The 18,281-nt window shown below is 40.9% G+C and overlaps 1 protein-coding gene across 1 annotated transcript in view; it reads left to right on the plus strand.

Moving 5' to 3' along the window:
• Positions 1-720: 720 nt before the first annotated feature.
• Positions 721-18,281, plus strand: part of col5a2a (collagen, type V, alpha 2a) — a 42,381-nt gene continuing 24,820 nt past the window's right edge. Inside the window, exon 1 of the mRNA XM_008404234.2 lies at positions 721-1,012. Coding sequence (XP_008402456.1) covers positions 928-1,012 — 85 coding nt within the window. The 5' untranslated portion in view covers positions 721-927. The remainder of the gene's footprint in view (positions 1,013-18,281) is intronic.

Raw genomic sequence — 18,281 nt, forward strand, 5'->3', positions numbered from 1 at the left:
ATGGTTACCTAAAACTAACAACATTTTGTTAATTTGCTGAGTCTTTGGTTACCTAGCAACAACCGGTTGGTTACCCAGTAACCAGTTGTTGCTAGGCAACCCTAACGTCCTGCGGCGTGCTTCACTCCTCAGACACAACGGCAGATTTATTAACGTTAGATCAAGGTTATTAACGTTAACTAAAACTGATAACGGAAACTGAAATTGAGAAATAATTTTTGTTAACTTAGTAAGTTTATAAAACTAAAACATACTGAAATAATAAAGCTATAGTTTACTGTGTTTTCGTGTTTATGGATCTTATTTGCTCGCCTTTCGGACTTTTGATGTGAAACTGATTTTTTTTTCCTCTCAACTCAAGCAGTTTACGTCAGCCGTCAGCAAATTACGGCGCATACGCTAGCTGGTATGCTAGCCCACAAAATGGCTGCAGCAAAAGTTTGGAAAAATAAAAAAAATCTAATCAGTTGGTTATTCAACGTTAAACAGTATCTTGTGTTAAATATTCATTGATGTGTGTTTAACCCCAATACTTTGACCTTTTTTTTTTTTTTATTCTATTGCCACAGCTAACAGAAACTAGCAAACGCTAATTAAGACCAACTGAATTAGGCAGTGAAATGATGAAACCCCCAGGCTGTCGTCACCCTGCTGCTGCTGCTGCTGCTGCGAACATGGGTGTAGCTCTGTGAGGGGATGGGAGAGGGCCGACAAAAGGGGGAGGAAAATTAGGCTTGCCAGCATTCTTCTCATTTAAAGCTGTAACTACAGGAAAAAAGGCACTCAGGCAGTCTGGGCTGGGTCTGCTCACAAGGAGACGATCTCCGTATTCATGGTGCTGCTGTGACAACCTGAACACTTTTCCCTCTTCCCCCATTTTTTGTTTTTGATTTGCACTCGGGGACGGCTCATGTCTGCCTGGTAGACATGATGATCTGTGTGCGTTTCAGGATTCTGGTTTTTCTGGCGGTCTCGCAGGTTCTGATTGTGACATGTCAGGATGCGGACAGCGGTAAGTGTTTGACTTTAACACCTAAATGCTGTGAAGATGTTGAGGCGAAGCTGAGGTTGAGCAGATTCTCCTGTCGGATTCCTTTACACGGCTTGTTCAAACACATCAGGAGGGTTTGTCTTCCCTCAAAGTGGATTATTCCTGATTTTTAGCGTTTCGTGGGGAGGCTTGAGCAGCATCTCTGGACCTGGTTGTGGACCTGTGAGGAGAGCCGGCACGCCTCCGACTCGGGCCGATGGTAGCCGAGGAGGCGCTGCCGGATTCTCCCGAGTTTTCCTGTTTTACTTCGTTTCAGGAATAGTTTGGATCCGTCCCGTCTTCTGCCGTCAGCCGCTGACGGTTCTGGTCGTTGTTATAAATGGATATTTCTTGGTTTTCTTTCATTTTATCAGATTTAGTTTGCAAGTCATTACAGGTTTTAAAAGTCACAAAGTCTCACGACTTGTTTCTGCTTCGTGACTCTGGAACTGCTAGAGCGCCACCATGTGGTGCTGTAAACTCAACACAGACATTATAAAACACGACTTTCCACACTTTATACCTTCACTTGCGATGCCGTACGATGCCTTATGATGCCGTACGATGCCTTATGATGCCTTACGATGCCTTATGATGCCGTACGATGCCTTATGATGTCGTACGATGCCTTACGATGCCGTACGATGCCGTACGATGTCGGTTAAAACACAAAAACTCTCCAGTGTCCAGATTTATGATTGTTGTTCTTAATAATCAATAAAAAACAGTTTTGTTGTTCTTTATGTCGTCGAGTCGTTTCGCTGGTTCTCCATTTTTAAGTTTTGGACCTGCAGATGATGGCGGGACGTTTTGTTCTGACCGCGCTCCAGTCGGTGATCGTTGGAGACATTTCGTTCTTATTGCGTCAGTTGATGCTTAATCTACATTGGAATGATTTAGTCGCCATCTAGTGGTCAGAGTTATGACGCTGCTTTGTAACTGGTGGAGCGCCACCGTGTGGTGCTGTAAAGAAGTTACTCCACATAGGCGCTTTAAAATACGATTTTTCACACTTTAGACCTTCCTCACGACGTCTGCCGGTTAAAACAAAAACTAGATTCATGGATCCTGGTACTTCGCTGTTTGTTGTTCTTAATAATCAATGTTTTTAAAAATTATTATTCTTTGTAACGTTGAATAGCTTCGCGTAAAGTTTTGGACCTAAAGACGATCGGGGATGTTTCGTTCTGACCTTTGGGGACATTTTATTCTTAACGCAACAGATTATCGTTTAACCAAAGATTAAAGTTTATGATCTATCTGCTGGAGGCCATCTTGGAACCATTTAGTCGCCATCTAGTGGTCAGACTTATACCCAATTATATTTTTACAACTTTATTCTCATAAAATTACAACTTTATTTTTGTATTGTCTCTTTACTCGTTTGTGATTTTACCCTGATGTTTTTACACTTTGGCTCCCAAATGTTCACGTTGCGTTACGATTCTTTATTCTGATAAAATTACAGCTTCACTCTCAAATTGAGTTTTTTATTGTGACTTTATTCTCATATTATTGTGACTTTATTCTGGTATTGTTACAACTTTATTCTCATAGTGTTGCAGGTTTATTCTCGTATTATTATGATTTTATTCCAATAATTTCAAATAAGAATATGATCTCAGTCTGACCCTGATCCTCCATCGTACTACAGTCATAATTATAACTGCAGTAAATCGGATCGACTGTTAATAATTGCTTTTAAATGGCAACAAATCTGAATAAAATGCAACGAACAAAGCAGCTTGGTGAGAAAATACTTTAATGTAGAATCATCGTTTCATTTCTCTGTCTTGAAGACGTTGGAGTAAAACCTCAGGCTGCGTTTTAAGGCTCGTTCTGAAGCTTCGGTTCGTTTGAATCCTGTTGGATTCGGTTCGTTCTCCTCCTGTTTGTCTGTTTGAGCCCATAAAGCTGCGCCGCAGCCTGCTGAGCGTCTTTCCATATGTGGGGAGGGGGTTTGCATTTGGACCATTTGTGGAAAGTTCAGGGTGGCTGAAGGCTGGGGGGGGGGAAATGTGGTTCACCGGCACGTTGGGAACGTCTGTGAAAGGATTTAAAGGCACAGCAACTGGTTTTATTTTCCATTCTTTCATCATAAAGAAAGTGGTTAAAACTGGAAGATTGTAGGCTCAGAAACAAACTCCAGCTGCGACAGAGCCGGCCCAAGGCATAAGCGCAGGAGGTGCAACACGAGAATACGGCCCTCAAAACCTCAAATTTGTTCGTTCTGGATTAATGTCTTAAAAATCTAATTTTAAGCTTCAAATTTAGTTTAGATTTGATGATAAAGTCAATAAAAAGTTTAAAAATTTTAGATTTTTAAAAACAACACGGTATTGTTTCAGAAACGTTTTCTGCCTATGGCCGTTGTGACAATGCCAAACAGATAGGGGGCAGTATAGCGCAAAGCTTAAAACCTACGTCAGCCAATCGGAATCCTTCAAAACCACAACTTCCTGTTTGGAATTAAAGATGGCGCAAGGAGGTCAGTTTCTGTGGATGGATGGACGGACGGACGGACGGACGGATCAGCCATGTACCAATGCAAACACAAATAATTGTTTTCCCAGATACCCAGCTATGTGTGGACTTCAGTAGATTTAATTATTAATACACTATAAAAATATAGCGGGAGGTTTAACATGGACATTTTTAGATTTTTTATTTTTATTCATCCAGTAAAAACAGAAATAACAGCAAATGTAGCTGTTTTGTTTGTTTGTTTTAGACGCTTTAAAGCAGTGGTCCCCAAACTACGGCCCGCGGGCCGGATCCGGCCCGCCTCCACATTTGGTCCGGCCCCCTGAACAATACCAGAGAGCTTTCAGATTTTTTTTCATATTTTCCAGTTTATATGTGGATTTTTCTTCCACCACCAGGGGGCTCTTTAGCAGGAAGTGTGTCCTGTAAACTGTGGGTGTTTTGTTTTGCATGGCGCATTGCTGCCATCTGTTGGACTTTTAGGGAACTGCTTGATTTTTATGTTATTTAATCAGTACGGCTGTTTGCTAGCGGTAGAGCAGATGAACACGTGTTTGTTATGAACGCCGCATTCAGGTCGAATTCTTCGAAGCCTGTAAGTAGCAACTTATACTTCAAAATGAGCCTTTATATGAAACATATGAGGAATTCATATGTTAAAGTTACTTTCCCTCAATGGAATATATAGTAGTCAGTCCCAGTGACCGTTTCACTAACGGTTTTCTAGCAGCGCAGGTGATAAACGTGTAACATTTTTCTGTTACAAACTGATTCCGGCCCCCACCAGAGAAGGGAAAAGTTATGTGGCCCTGACAGGAAAACGCTTGGGGACCCCTGCTTTAAAGGAAACCGAATGAGCTGGAAGCTGGGGCCCCAAATCGAGCCCTGCTCAGGGCCCCATGTAATCTTGGGCCGGCCCTGCTGTGCATCAGGCCCACTGGAATCGTCTTATTTACAGCTCGAGTCAAAACAATCTGAACAAAACCAAGTTGTGAAAACAAAGTTGAGTTTCTTTCGTCTTGTAAAATTCTTCAGCGGGAATCGGTTCTGTTGTTCGCACAAAACGGACAATTTTACACCAAGAAGACGCCGAAGAAAAACTGTAAATATTCAGAAAATGGCAGTAAAGCCTCTTTCTGACTTTGGTAATAAAAGCCAGTCGTTCCTTTTTTCCTCCAACCACAGACGGGATTGGCTGAAGCTGTAAAACATATTAAAAACAAGTCGAAGGCATTCGCTGCAAACTGGCTGACATGACGTCAGCCTCATGTTTTTTCTCCAAATTGCTTCCAGTTGTTGTTGCCACATCACTGACATCGCAACAAATGGGCCGTTTTCTACCGAAGCCAGAAAACGGCCCAACATGCGAACCGGTCCAGGTCCGCAGGCGGTTTCCATTAGCAACACATGCTGCATTTTTCAGCTCCGACTTTATCACACGCCTCCGTTTGTCCGGAGGGGTCGGCTGATGGGTCCGGGATCATCAGCTGTCCGATGGCGAAGCGTCTGGAGGTGGATCACCGCCTGCGTGGGAAAAACTCGTGAAGCAAAGAGCTGCAGGCGCCGGGGGACGGATCATAACCACATGGTTCTGCTCTGGCAGGTTTATGAAAAAAAGAACAAAAAACACAACAGGGATCGTTGAAAGAGAAGCAAAACACGGAAATAATAACAGAATAATGTGACGGTGAAACAAGAATAAAGTCACAATAACACAAGTAAGGTGATAATCAACAATAAAGTTATAGAAGTACAAGAATAAAGTTATAACATGGTCATGAAAATATGAGAATAAAGCCCCAAAATGAATAAAGCAGCAATAATACGACAGTGAAGTTGCACTGACAGGACAATAGGCGTCAAAAGTCGACATGAAATTAGAGTAAAGTATCAATAATACGAGAATAAAGTCGTAACAATGCGAGAATAAAGTTATAATTCAGGAATGAACTGAGAATAAAGTAATAATTTAAGGTGCAGTTTCTCCACTGAGCTGCGATGAGGAACGTTGAGCATCTTCTGTCGGTTTTTAAGGAAAAAAGTTTTACACATCAAATCATCATCAAAGTATTTTCTATTCTATTCTGTCAGAAGTTGCAGGACTTTTATTTTGAAGGAAGAACCACCTGAACTGATTGTCACCTGTCTGCTCTGTGATTCCTGCTGGGAAATGACAGAACCAGAACCAGAACCAGCAGCTGAGCCCAACAGGCTGAATCATCCCAACAGCTGCTGAAAAATAAAAAAATAAAATTAAAAATACCCCCAGCTGAAGTCAAGCCAGTCAATCTTCACAACAAACCAGCATTACTAAGTTTTTATACTGCAAAAATATATTTTATAGGTGCTAAATGCTAAATAAACTAATTAGTCATTTTTAAAGCGAGTGGCAAAAGCAAATGAGGTGGATTAGCAGAGCTAGCTAGAGCTAGCTAACAAGACGTGTTTCTGTGGAAAATCATTTCCGCTGCCCGACTTCGAGCTGCTCGCCTGTCATGACAGTCAGAGGCCTCTTCAGATGTGCTGCAAGCCTGACTGCTACTGGAGGCTTGGTTTTTATGAGCAGCATATTTACATTTCTTTTTATGATAAAGAAAACAATATTTTTTAATTTAATTAGCTAAATGAGTGAAAAATGTTACCTTTCAAATACTTATTGAGGAACATGAAACATGGCTTTACTCTGATGCCCCTAAATAAAGGGGAAACCTGTTAGTTTTTGTAGCTCAAACTGTTTGGCCTACATAAATGCACACCGCACATTTCAGATTTCTCTTAGTAAAACGAATTGTGCTGAGCGGTTCATGCAGGATGATCAGTTTTAGGGGAAACAATGTAAACAACATTGAAGTAGTTTTAACACGAAACGGTCAGTTAAACGTTCCTGACTGGATTTCGTCTCCGTTTCTTCCTGGAAGTTTCCATCCTGATCCTGCCGTGTGGCTCTGGATCCAGTACTGGACCAGGACAGCATGTGACTCCTGTAAGTGTTGCTTTTAAAGCCAAATATTATCTCTGTCAACAATGAAAAGCAACAGTGAGAAACAAACGTGGCTCCAGTTCAGCTGATGCAGCTGCTTGTGGTTTTCACAGCAGATTAGAATCGTTTTTCCAGCTTCACTGAGAAGAAACTGAACTTTAGTGCGTTAAAATCTTATTAAAGCCCGAAAAGGCGTCCAGAGATTCTGTCGCTTTGCCGTAGCTAACAGCTTGTTCTGGGTGGAAATCCTGAAGAGCTGCTTGTGTTCGCAGTCTGGCTGTGACACTCGGCCATAATTGCAGGTTTTGGTCGGGGATAAACTCTGCGCTGCGGCTCGGTTGCGTTTTAAAACCCCAGAGGGGAAACGAGCGGCGCGGCGGCGCGGTGACCAGGGTCAACACTGCGGCCGGCCGCGATGTGTTCAGGCTCCCCGCAGGCTGTTGGACGTCTGAGTACCTTGATGGTGACGAGCGTCGGCGGGTCAGAGGGTCAGTGGGTCAGTGGGTGGCCCTCATGCAGCAAGGAAAAAACTCTGTTCTGGGTGTGAAATTAATTCTTTATACATAGAAAATGTTTAAATTTCTAACTGAGGACGTTCAGTAAAAGTTGACATCACCTTATAATGCAGCATGAATTCACACTGTAAAAATGCCAGTGTTGAATTAAAGTGTCTATATGTGTCCAAGTCAGCTGGCGTTAAACAACACAGAGAGTCACATTAACATTACAACGGTGCTGGAGTTAAAATATATTAACACCAGTGTAGTGTTGATCACAAAACATAATGTGGTGTTAAAAAAGTAAATAATTGACCCACAAAGTGTCAATATCAATCAAATCCAGTGGAAAATATTCAAAACAATACACAGAAATGGAAAGTTTAACTTTTATTAAACCAATTTCAGTTTTATAGACCAACGTTAATTTAACAAAAAATGGATGTCAATCTTTTAACACTTTCAAAAGTGTTACTTTAACACCTGCTGACTTGGACACATATGGACACTTTTGGGTGTTAATTCAACACCTGCATTTTGACTCTGCAGACTGACTTGTATAAAAATATCTAATCCACAGTTAACAGGCAGAACGACGAACTATAGAGATAAACAAACTACAACTGGAACGTTTCTCGCTGGTCGTTTTACCAGAATGAGTTTTATAAAAACAGGAGCGTTTATTCTAATAAAACTGGTTTTATATTCAGTTAAAACATTAAGATTCACAACGTGAGAAAAATGACATCCAGATATTTAAAAAATTCTAATTTTACTTAAACGACCAGATTCACAAAGTAGCTGCATAAAAAACCACATCCTGCTGTTTATGGATCATTTTTTATTATTATTTTGAACTCAGAGTTTACACGACTGCACGTTGGCATGTTTTATTCTTGGCGTTTCTTCCTGTCATTTTCGTGAGCGGAGCTGAGATTCACATCGCGGCCGTGAAAAACTCACCTTCTGTCACCAACGTTTTACTTTTATTTACGTCGCCGCTTGTTGAGATTCACAACATAAAAAACGACATCCAGTTATTACAGATTATATTCGACACTAACGGCTTTCCGTACGACGAGGAGCAGAAACTCATGTTTACAGTTTTTTATTTAACTCACTTTTAAAACCAAGCAAATTATATCTTAAATTCAAACTTGGCCAATATTCCCTTTTCGTGTGTTTGAACTGAGGCTAAAATACAAGTTATGAAAAATGTGATGCTTTTATTTTTTGTCTGATTCAGAAACGAGAAACGACAATAAGAACGTTTTAAACTTTCCATTCGATGGCGTTTGAAACGATGCGGTCTCGCCTCCGCCGTCACGCCGTCGTCTTAAATCAGACAAAAACATGGCCGACTGCTGGGACAGCGAATTACTCAGCAGGCAGAAAGATTCATTCTTTGAGCTCAATGACGCGTCTGTCCGCTTCGCGCTCTACGGAGTGACTCACGGCCGACATTTAACCTCCTAATGGGTCCAACTTCCCAGCGCCTGAGTCCTGCTGCCGGCCGGCCGGCTTTCCAGTCATCACACGAATTCCTTCGAACGCAAACATCTCTGATCGCTGTGGACGAACGTGAAGCCGCGCCGGTTTACTAACAAAACCTAAAGGCCGTAAAGCAACCGTGTCATTTCTGTGGCGCACAGAACCAAACACAGCTGGAAACGCGCCGCAGTTCATGACAGACTCGCCTTAACCCAGAAAACACGGACGGCTAAGTACAGGCCGAGGAGACGGCGCTGTTTGGAACATCGTCCTGATGTTTAGAGGAGAAGACGGAGTAAATGTCAAACATCGGACGGTTTCAGCTGCGACTCGGTTTGTCAGGGAGGAAAACGTTCTGGGATCCAGCTCAGGAAGTTCTGCTTAACTGGAATTTCCTCAGAAGGAGTTTTGGGATCTGGTTGTTGATGATGGTTTTACTGGGAACGTCTGATTCCTGGTTTTCTCTCCCACTGAATAAATGTTCCTGTTAATAAGTGAAAATGTCTCCACAACATGTTTCAAAACCAGGTCAGATGTGACCAAAATTTAAGTTCTTCACTTTGCCTTTCGGAACTGTTTGGATATGGAGGACCAATCTTGTCAAAAATAATGGCAAAAAATAATACATGAGGAAATAACAGTAAATACCACGAGGAATATAAAAAATAGTGAAATAAAACGGTAAATCAATGAGAAATGTGTAATAATTAGGGAAATAAAGTAGAAAATAAAATAGTAAACAACTAAAGGAGGAAATAAAACAATAAATAAAAGTGAAAAAACAAGTAATGAAAAATGTAATCAAAATAAAACAGTAATTACATAAATGAGGAAATAAAACAGGAAATAAATTAGTAAATATAAATAATTGAGGGAAATAAAACACTAAATAAATATGCATATAAGTAAATGATTAGTAAATATGTTTACTTTCATTTTATGTTGTTTTATTTCCTCATTTAATAATTTGTCAATTTTGACAGGGTAAGCCTTCCGTATTTGCATCCTACACAGCTGTTGATGATCTGAATAAAATATTAAGGTCAATGGGAGGAGTTTCTGCAGCACATCAGCCAGGAAGAGACCGACTGTTGGGCATCAGCAGCTTCAGCAGAGGTCAAAGGTCATTTCCTAGGAGATCTGCAGATAAAATGAGTAACAGCGAGATTTCCTTCATTCCCATACGTAGAAAATCATGCGACTGATTAACTCCGCATGGAAAATGTCTTCCATATTAGAGCCACATGTTCACCTTTCATCCCCAGGAAATCACCAAGTTCAACAAAGTTCATGAGCTTTTCAGCCCAGAGAGAGAGACATGGACAAGAAGATGGGTTTTATTGAAAGACTCAGATTTTAGAGCTGAGATAAAAATGACACCATGTCATTTAATTAAACATTTAATTTGGAGAAACATCCATGTTGTCAATCTCAGGCTAGCAGGAACTGTAAGGCCACAATCAGTGAACATCACTGTTTTTCTGGGTCTTTTATGAGTTTCGACACTATAGGCATACCATACAGAGCATCTGGGAAGAAGGAAGTTGCGCTCAGTATCTTCTTCAGAGGTTTTGGTGTTGGTTCTTGGTGCAGCGCCCCCTCAGGCCAGGAGGGGAGCAGGTTGGTTTGCAGCAGATGAAACTTTGGTCTCTGATCAAACCGAGTCTCAGGGGCCGAAACACCAACTGACGGTTTTTCTGCCAAAACAGGCGACTTGTGGCTCAGTGTTTCCTTTAATACAGCAGAAGGCGCCACTTTTCTCAATCCCACTTACATATTCATGCATAAAAAGTTTATTTTTTACATTAATAATCCACTCTGTTTGAAAACCGTGAGGCCGTAATCCGACCTCGTCGGTTCTCAGTGTCTCTGTCTTTTACTAGAAATGGACTTAGTGGTAAATCCTCAAAGTCTCAGCAATCTCTGCTTCTTCCTTTCCTGAACGACGTTCGCTTCCCTCTGATCTGCGAGTCGTTGCCTCTGAATGTGGACTGAATGTGTCGGAGTTTGACGGATGATCCTGGATCTCCGCAGAACAAGCACATCCTGCCGACTGTTTGGCCCGAACACCTCAGGTTCTGCTTGCTCCATAAATACAGACTCTGCTGCGGCGCTGTGTTTGGTTTCCAGGGCCGCTGCCCAAACCCAAAGCTGCATTTCTGTTTACACCATCATGTCACTCGGAGCTTCGTCAAAAACCGTGATGCAAAATGTGCCGAGACGTTTGGCGATGAAACCTAATTGGGTTCAGCTGTGAAGTTCTGGTTCTGCTCGGACTTCAGAGCATCTGGTTGATTTCTGGAAGCAGAAGATAGAAAAAGCGTGCGCCGGGAAAATCACCTTGTTTTGACAGGGATAAGGAAGAGGGGATATGAGAAAACCCAGATTAAGAAGTGGGATTTGGGAAAGATGGCCTCCGGCGGCCATTTTAGTTGTTCTGCAGCTCTGAGGTCAGAGCAGCAAATCTGCTGCCGGTGGCGCCGGACGACCTCAAAACATCTGGGATCTCATGAAGCAACGCAGAGCTGAGGAGCGACGGACACACACCTGGTGGGAAACGTTTAAAACTTTATTTATGTCGCTTTTCAGCAACACGGCAGTTCATAAAACTATCACAAACATTTTGTCAGTAAGGATAATTATGGTAAATTTGCCCAAATGTACATTAATATGCGTGAAGACTCGCAGCGGAAATTAGCTCAACCGCTAAAGCTAACGCCTTCAGTTCAAACCAAAACAGACTTTACTTTTGATCCCGCCGTTTCCGTGTGATCGCCATGGTTACGTGACCTCATCAACCTACCATGTAGACGTAAAGGTTTGACGGTGCTGGACCAGTTAAAGCCCAGTAATCTGGGATCTTCTCATTGGGCTGCGTCCACACAGCACACAGTTTAACCAAAATATAACTTCTTTTTGGCCAAAATGCGTCTTTTTCACAGCAGCCTGAACGGCCCAGTTCTGCTCTGTTCATCCCCCAAAGATCCGATCCGGGTCACATTTCCACATCTGGACTGAACTGTACCAGTTTTCAAAGCATCAGAATATTTGATCAATTATGATGTGAGACACTAAATCTTGCTTTGCATCAGTGCTTCCTGTGGGAACCATGTTAGCGCTACCGCTAAAGCTAATACCTTCAGCCTTCCTTAACAATCAGCGCCACGGAAAACAAACGCAGCTTCTGGACTGGCTGCTGTGCAAATCATGACGAGTTATTTCAGCTTCCCGACCAAACGTTTCACATCTGACAGAATCTGCTGCTATGGAGGCAAACGAGAGCTTCAGTTTTTATTCTTCAAAGGTTTCAGCCGTATGATGGAGACGTTATGAGGCTTTACAGAAATATAAACCTTAGTATCAGCAGTGAGATGAGGGGTTCTTGAAGCAGAGCCCTGAGGTCCACCGTGGTGTCACCGACTGAATCAGGAAGAGATGAAGGAAACTTCATCCATTCTGTTCGGCTTTAAATGTCCATTTTATTGATTGTTGTTTGAGATTTACTGGAATTAAAAAGAACGTAAATTATCAGCCTTTAATCTGGCGCCAGATTAAATGAGATGCAGCTGTTTGTCATCAGCATAAAACTGTTTGAGGTTCTTCAAGGCGAGAAAAGTGACATTTGGCTGCAGGCAGTTATAGAGCATAAAGAGGTTAGTCTAAGTACTGTAAGCAGAACTGGGATCCATTGGACCTGGTTCTGTTCGTTATATTCAGCCTGCAGGTTTGTTTCATGAACAGGTCATTAAGATGGAATTAGATTCTCACTGTAGAGTAATAATCATTCAGCTTAATTATTATTATTAAGAGTGTTGGCAACCTGTTGCTGCATCTGGTTGTGTTTTCATGCTGACGGCAGCTGGGTTTTATTTGGGGCGTCGTGTTTGGTGGGTCTGAAAACTGAACCCATAACCAGATAAACGACAAGATCATTTCAAAACTAAAATCTGGAAAAGGATTTGAGGATGTTAAACATTCAGTTTTTGAATCATCACATTGGAGCAAACTGGTGTTTTAATCAGGTAAAGGTTGGAATTTCACGTCCTTTTATAGATCTATAACGTCTGTCTGCATGAAAAGTTTAACTATGAAATATAACGAGTTTCATGTCCAGTTGAAAAGAAAATAAACTGTTTTTTTTTTTTACCTTTGTGAGCCGCCCCTGGACAGCAGGACGCCCTGGGCAGAGAGCCGTACGGCTCAACAAACCCAACCGAGATAACTTCGCCGGCCTCCAGGCCTGCACGAATGTGTTGTCATGGCAACATAAATCAGATATCGATCCGAGTAAATCAAACTTTTTATCAATTAAGTTTAATTTTAGGCGTTATAATCCAGATTTTAATCTGAAAATAAAAGGCTTTTAATCCTTTCATGTTCAGAAATCTACAGCGGCTTGCAAAAGTATTCACACCCCTGGTATGTTTTTGTGTTTTGTCAGATTGTAACCACAAACATAAATATATTTCATTGGAATTCAATGTGAAAAACAAAGAAGGAAAAAATTCAACATGATTAAAAACATTTTCCTACAAACAAAAAACCTGAGAAGTTAATTATGCAAAGCGTTCAGCCAATCCTGCGCTCTGCTGCCATCGCAGCTGTTTTTCTCTGCAGAAATGTTCTGAATCGTGGATCATTTTGTTTTTCCAGTTTTTATATGTTTGTAGCTGGAAAAAGCTGAAGTGCATTTACTACCAGATGAATAAATCTAAAATCTGGTTCCAGTCGTGAGTTTCTCGTCGCTGTAATCTGACTTCCAGATGTTCCGTTTGGTTTCGAGGCCCAGCCGCTCGGCTCCGCTGCGTTTCTGCGCGTTTCATCAGGAAAACGGATTTTCCTGCACTGGAAACCAGTTTCCTCTCTGGCCGTTTGCTTAGCGGACGTAAGACGCCGGGGCGCTCTGACCTGCTGCCGAAGTTTGACCGACGGCTCAGTAAAACCTGGAATGTCTGACGTCATCCTGCAGGAAAACCAGCTGGGATCAATCTGCCTGGTTTCACCGTCAGATCAACAGAAATATTTGTTTCTTAAAAACCTGAATTTGTGGTGTTGCTGGACGAGGCGGCGCTCTGGCAGGAAGTAGCCGTTAGCGCTGCCTCATCGACATTCTCTTCATGTCACGTAATGCTGAGTTATTGTCGACCCTCACACACACACATCGCTCCCACAGCACTGTAAAAAATGCTCCCCAAGCCAAGCTGCATTAAGTCTGACTGCCGGGATTTTCTGCTCCACACTGCAAAAACACTAACACTTTAGTTGCTAATACAAATATGTTGATACACTTGAAATAAGATAAACTGACTTATAAGTAGCTTTTTAGCAATATATAGGAAGGAGCTTGTTTAAGTAGTTTATCAATATTGATGAAAATATGCCATTTCCACTGGCAGATTATTTTACTTATGAGACATTTTTCTGTGTTGAAAGTTAATTAATCTGCTAATTAAACTAGAACTGGACTTGTAAAATAACATTGACTTAAAACAAGCTCCTGTTGCTGAAGAGTTGCTCTTAATTCAGTTTAGTTTTGTCTTATTACAAGTTTATTAACTAGAATCTGGACCAAAAATACTCGGTCCAGATTTTGCGTTTTTACAGTGCAGCTACGTTTCAGGTATAGAGACATCTTGATATTTTCTATTTAATTTGTGATATAAGTTTTCATACATGAAGAAAATGTTCTCAAAGTCTGATTGGATGGAAACATCTGGAAACTTTCACAAGCAGAAACGTTAGCAACGTTAGCCTCTTGTTGCTCTTTAGCTAATTAAATGCTAATAAAATGTCACCTATCCATTAGCTGAACAGCTACTAAACACTTACATGATAAGCTAACAATGTATTATAAACAATGTCAGTATATCAGCTAATAAACTGTTAGCTTAGCAGCAAATGGAATGCTAACAGAATGTTAGCTGTCTATTAGCATATAAGCTAATAATTGTCAATATAAACCTTGATCACACTGTATTTTACTGAATGTTGGACAGTGTAATGTGTTTGAGTTTGTTTACATATCAGCTAGCGTTAGCTTTGCAGCACAGCTAGCTACGACAGGAGCTTAGAAAAGCTGTGTTGTTGTGGGTTAAAATGGTTTCCTCTGCGCCTGTCAGTGGATTTTAAGGTATTTAAAGTTTGAACAGTTCAAATAGAAAGTTATGTGTTTATGACTCGAGGATTCATGCAGGTCTGTCGTCTCTGTTTGGGCTTAAAGATCCAGTCGTCAGCGTGACTCTCTCCAGCTGAACACTATAAACAATGACAGAGATTCACCTTCTGCTCTGACCTTTGACCCTGACCCCAGTGAACGCCCCGGGCCGGACCACGGAGAGTTCAGACTCTGCTGTTCGTTAAGCTCCTTCAGGGCTGATTGTCTCGATTTTAGGATAGAAAACTGCACCAGAGATTCGATCTCGGCGAGCAGCTCGGTTTAAAAACGCTTGATGGCTGGACTCTGATGAAGAGGAGGAGGAGAGAGACCACAATCCTCTGTGGGTCGAACGAGAGCGGCTCATAACTGTGGCTGGCCCTTTAAAAACAGACGACCAACTGGAGAGCCGAGAGCTGCTCCTTCGTTTCTACTTTCCTGGCTCGTCTTCCTCGCTCCGCAGAGATCCGTTTACATCCGACAGAGCCGGGAGATTAATCTGCAGCAAGATTTAAGATGAGAAACGAGGAGAAACTCTGCTGTTCAAACGAGAAACTTTTATATTTCACCAGAAATATGAAACAAGAAAACTAAAAAACAAACGAGAAACTTGTTTTATTTTCTCCTTTTAAACTCGTTAAAATGATAAAGTTTTTAACGTGTTTTGCGTTTTCTTGTTTCAAAAAGTATTTTATCTCGTTACAACCATGAAATATTCTCATTTGAAAACATTTTCTTGTTTATCTAGTTTTTTTATGGAGTTAATAATAAAGTTTCTTGTTATATCAGATTTCTGTCGCTGCCATTTAAAACGGGGGTGTCCAAACAGTGGCCCGGGGGCCGTTTGTGGCCCTTGGACTGACTTTTTGTGGATCCAAAGTTTGCAGTTGAAGAATAATACAAATTAGTTTTTTTCACTTTTTATTTTTAAACTAAGAATAAAGTTTATAATTTAAAAAGTTACCGAACATTTAAACAAGTTATAAAACGAGAAACGAACAAAATGTTTTCTGGTGTAATGAGCAGCTAATCTTGTAATAATTATAACGTATTCTTGTTTAATTACGACAAACTTTTCTTAGAATGGAAAATGTTAAGTACGACACGAAGTATTGGTCTGTTTATAACCAAACTTTTCTACCGCATTTGTCCAGTTCTCTTCACGGCTGGAGCCAAATGACCTTTTATTTAGTTTATTTAACTTGGTTAAACATCGCAGAGAAAGTTAAATAAATCCTGTTTTAGAGCCGAATACAAATTTGTTCCTAAAAGAATTAGAGAACTAAATGTCTTTTGTTTAATGTGCAAAATCCTTTTAAATGTTTGGACAATGATACGATAAAAAAAATCAGTTTACTTTATTTTCTTTTTTAGCTTCTTCTTCTTCTTCTTCTTCTTGACTTTTGGCTCAACAACGTGACTAAACGTTTGGACCGCCCCGGTTCAAACTCCCAGCCTTCGCTCCAGATTCTCCCCTGAAAATGTTTCTCTGCAACAAAAACAAAGCGGCTGCACGTTTTTGTTGGTCAAGCTGAAAGTTTCTTTCTGACTCGGAGGAGTTTCAGGCCGGAAGCAGCTGAAACTCATCTGGACCAGCGAAGAGACGAACAACCAGCCAGGCGTCACATGTTCTCAAATCAGAAGACAGTTTGGTTTGTTCTTGTGTTTAAGATGAAGTGACTCACTGTTTCCATTTGGTCATTTTCTAACCTCTTCCTGCCAAAGCCCCCCCCCCCCCAACCCGTTATGAATATTTCCATATTCGCCCAGGAAAAATCCATAAACTATCCGTTTCTCTCGGCTCCCCACATCTGCCAGCTGCATCACAGAAGTCGAAGGTTTTCCTTTCCTGCTGAAGACAACGGATCCAGTTTTTAGTTTTTTTAAGTGTAATGATGGCGATGTCTGACGAAGAGACGCGTGAGTCGTGTGGAAAAGCTCTGACTGTTTCAGAGAAGCTGACTGGTGGAAAGTGAGCGCTGCTCTTCGTGGTTTCTTCTTTTTTTTAATAAAACCCACATTTCCAGTAAACTTCAAACTGTGTTGGACCTGAGACGTTTCAAATCCCCCCCCCCCCCAAACCACAGCAGGGAAAAAAAACAGAAAACTCGGCGAGACGGTGTGACGTTTTCTGTGTGTCGGCGCAGAAACGCAGGGTTGAGCAGCGAAGCTGATGGACGTCAGGAGGCTTCAACGTTAAAACACATAAAAAAAGCTGTAAATGTAACTTTAGTGAGAACTTTGTTGCTTTTCGGATGGGAGGAGAAAATAAATCTCAATTCAGTCCAATTCTGATGATTTGCTGCTTTTGTGGATTTTCCAAACCTCTAATTTCGTCTAATGCTGATAAATTTTGGTGCTTCCATCTTGTTATGGCATCATTGTTAGCAGTTTCCACGTGAGGGGGGAAGGAGATAAATGCAGCCTTCGCCTCGTTAATGTTATCTGAACCAGCGGCGTCTAAACCCATCGACTCAAAGCGACTTGTGGGTCAGAAAATGTTTCTCCACTTACAGACAGTGAGCTCAGCTCACTGACTGACACGTTTAATTCTCATTTAAATTCTCATTAATTCTCATTAAACGTGTCAAGAAGTTCGGTTTTTGTAGGAAATTGAAGTTTAAATCATTGCAGATGAAAAAGAAAAAAGTTTTTCATGTTGTTAAAAGAACGTTTGCGCGTTCTTTTGAAAGGAAAATAAAAAATATTCCGTCTTTTCTCAGGAATAAAATTAGGATTTGGGTGATTCTCTCTAGTTAATAAAAGCAGATTCTATAACATCTGTTTCTATGTAGAGCTAAGTTGATAAATCTGGTCCTGGTTGCTAAGAGACAAATACTTTGTGTTTATTTAATATTTTCCATTATAGAACATTTTAATTTGTCTAGTTAATTAAAAACAAAGTCTCCATTTTGTGGCCGTTTAAAAATGGCCGCCGCCAATGTTGGGCCTGCAGGGCTGGGATGTGCAGCTGATCTTCATTATTCAGTATAAATGTTTCAGATTAATTCACTTTATTTCTCTTCTTTGACCCGTTGACTCTTATAAAAAGGTAAATAAAAAATCTTAATGTTTTATTGAAGCTTTAAAACTTTTTTAACTTCCTGCAACAGCGAGCTGTGCTGCAGTGTTAGCTCATACCTAAACAAGAAAGAAAATGGAGATACATTTCTGCCGTTTTATTATTTTAAGTATTTTTTTAAGTAAAATTATAGTGAAAAAACATTTTTTTTATCATTTCTTTTACAAAATTTACAAGAAGAAAACAACTTTCGACTCACTCAGGTTCCTCTGAGTTTGTTTTGTTTACATATCAGTTATTGATTTCCAAATTTGTTGTGATTCCACATTTATTTTAATCAAAATGAAAATAAATGAGGAAGATCATTAAAACTGAGCACGTTGTTTCACATTGCTGAAACAATCTGGGAAGGGTTATGAGGTACGAACTTCACCGCCGGAGAGGAAAATGATTCCCAAGAGGAAAACATCTCAGAGCCTACAGGCTTCACTTCCCAGGCTGAAGGTCAAAGGTCATGACTGGCTGAAAAAGCAAAGGATCGTCATGGGCCAGAAGCTTCGTTTCTCTTCCATAAATAACAGCGCAGGACGTTCAGTATGAACATGGCCACTTTCTGTCCGTTC

The sequence above is a fragment of the Poecilia reticulata genome, linkage group LG2, assembly GCF_000633615.1.
Source record: "Poecilia reticulata strain Guanapo linkage group LG2, Guppy_female_1.0+MT, whole genome shotgun sequence".
NCBI lineage: Eukaryota > Metazoa > Chordata > Actinopteri > Cyprinodontiformes > Poeciliidae > Poecilia > Poecilia reticulata.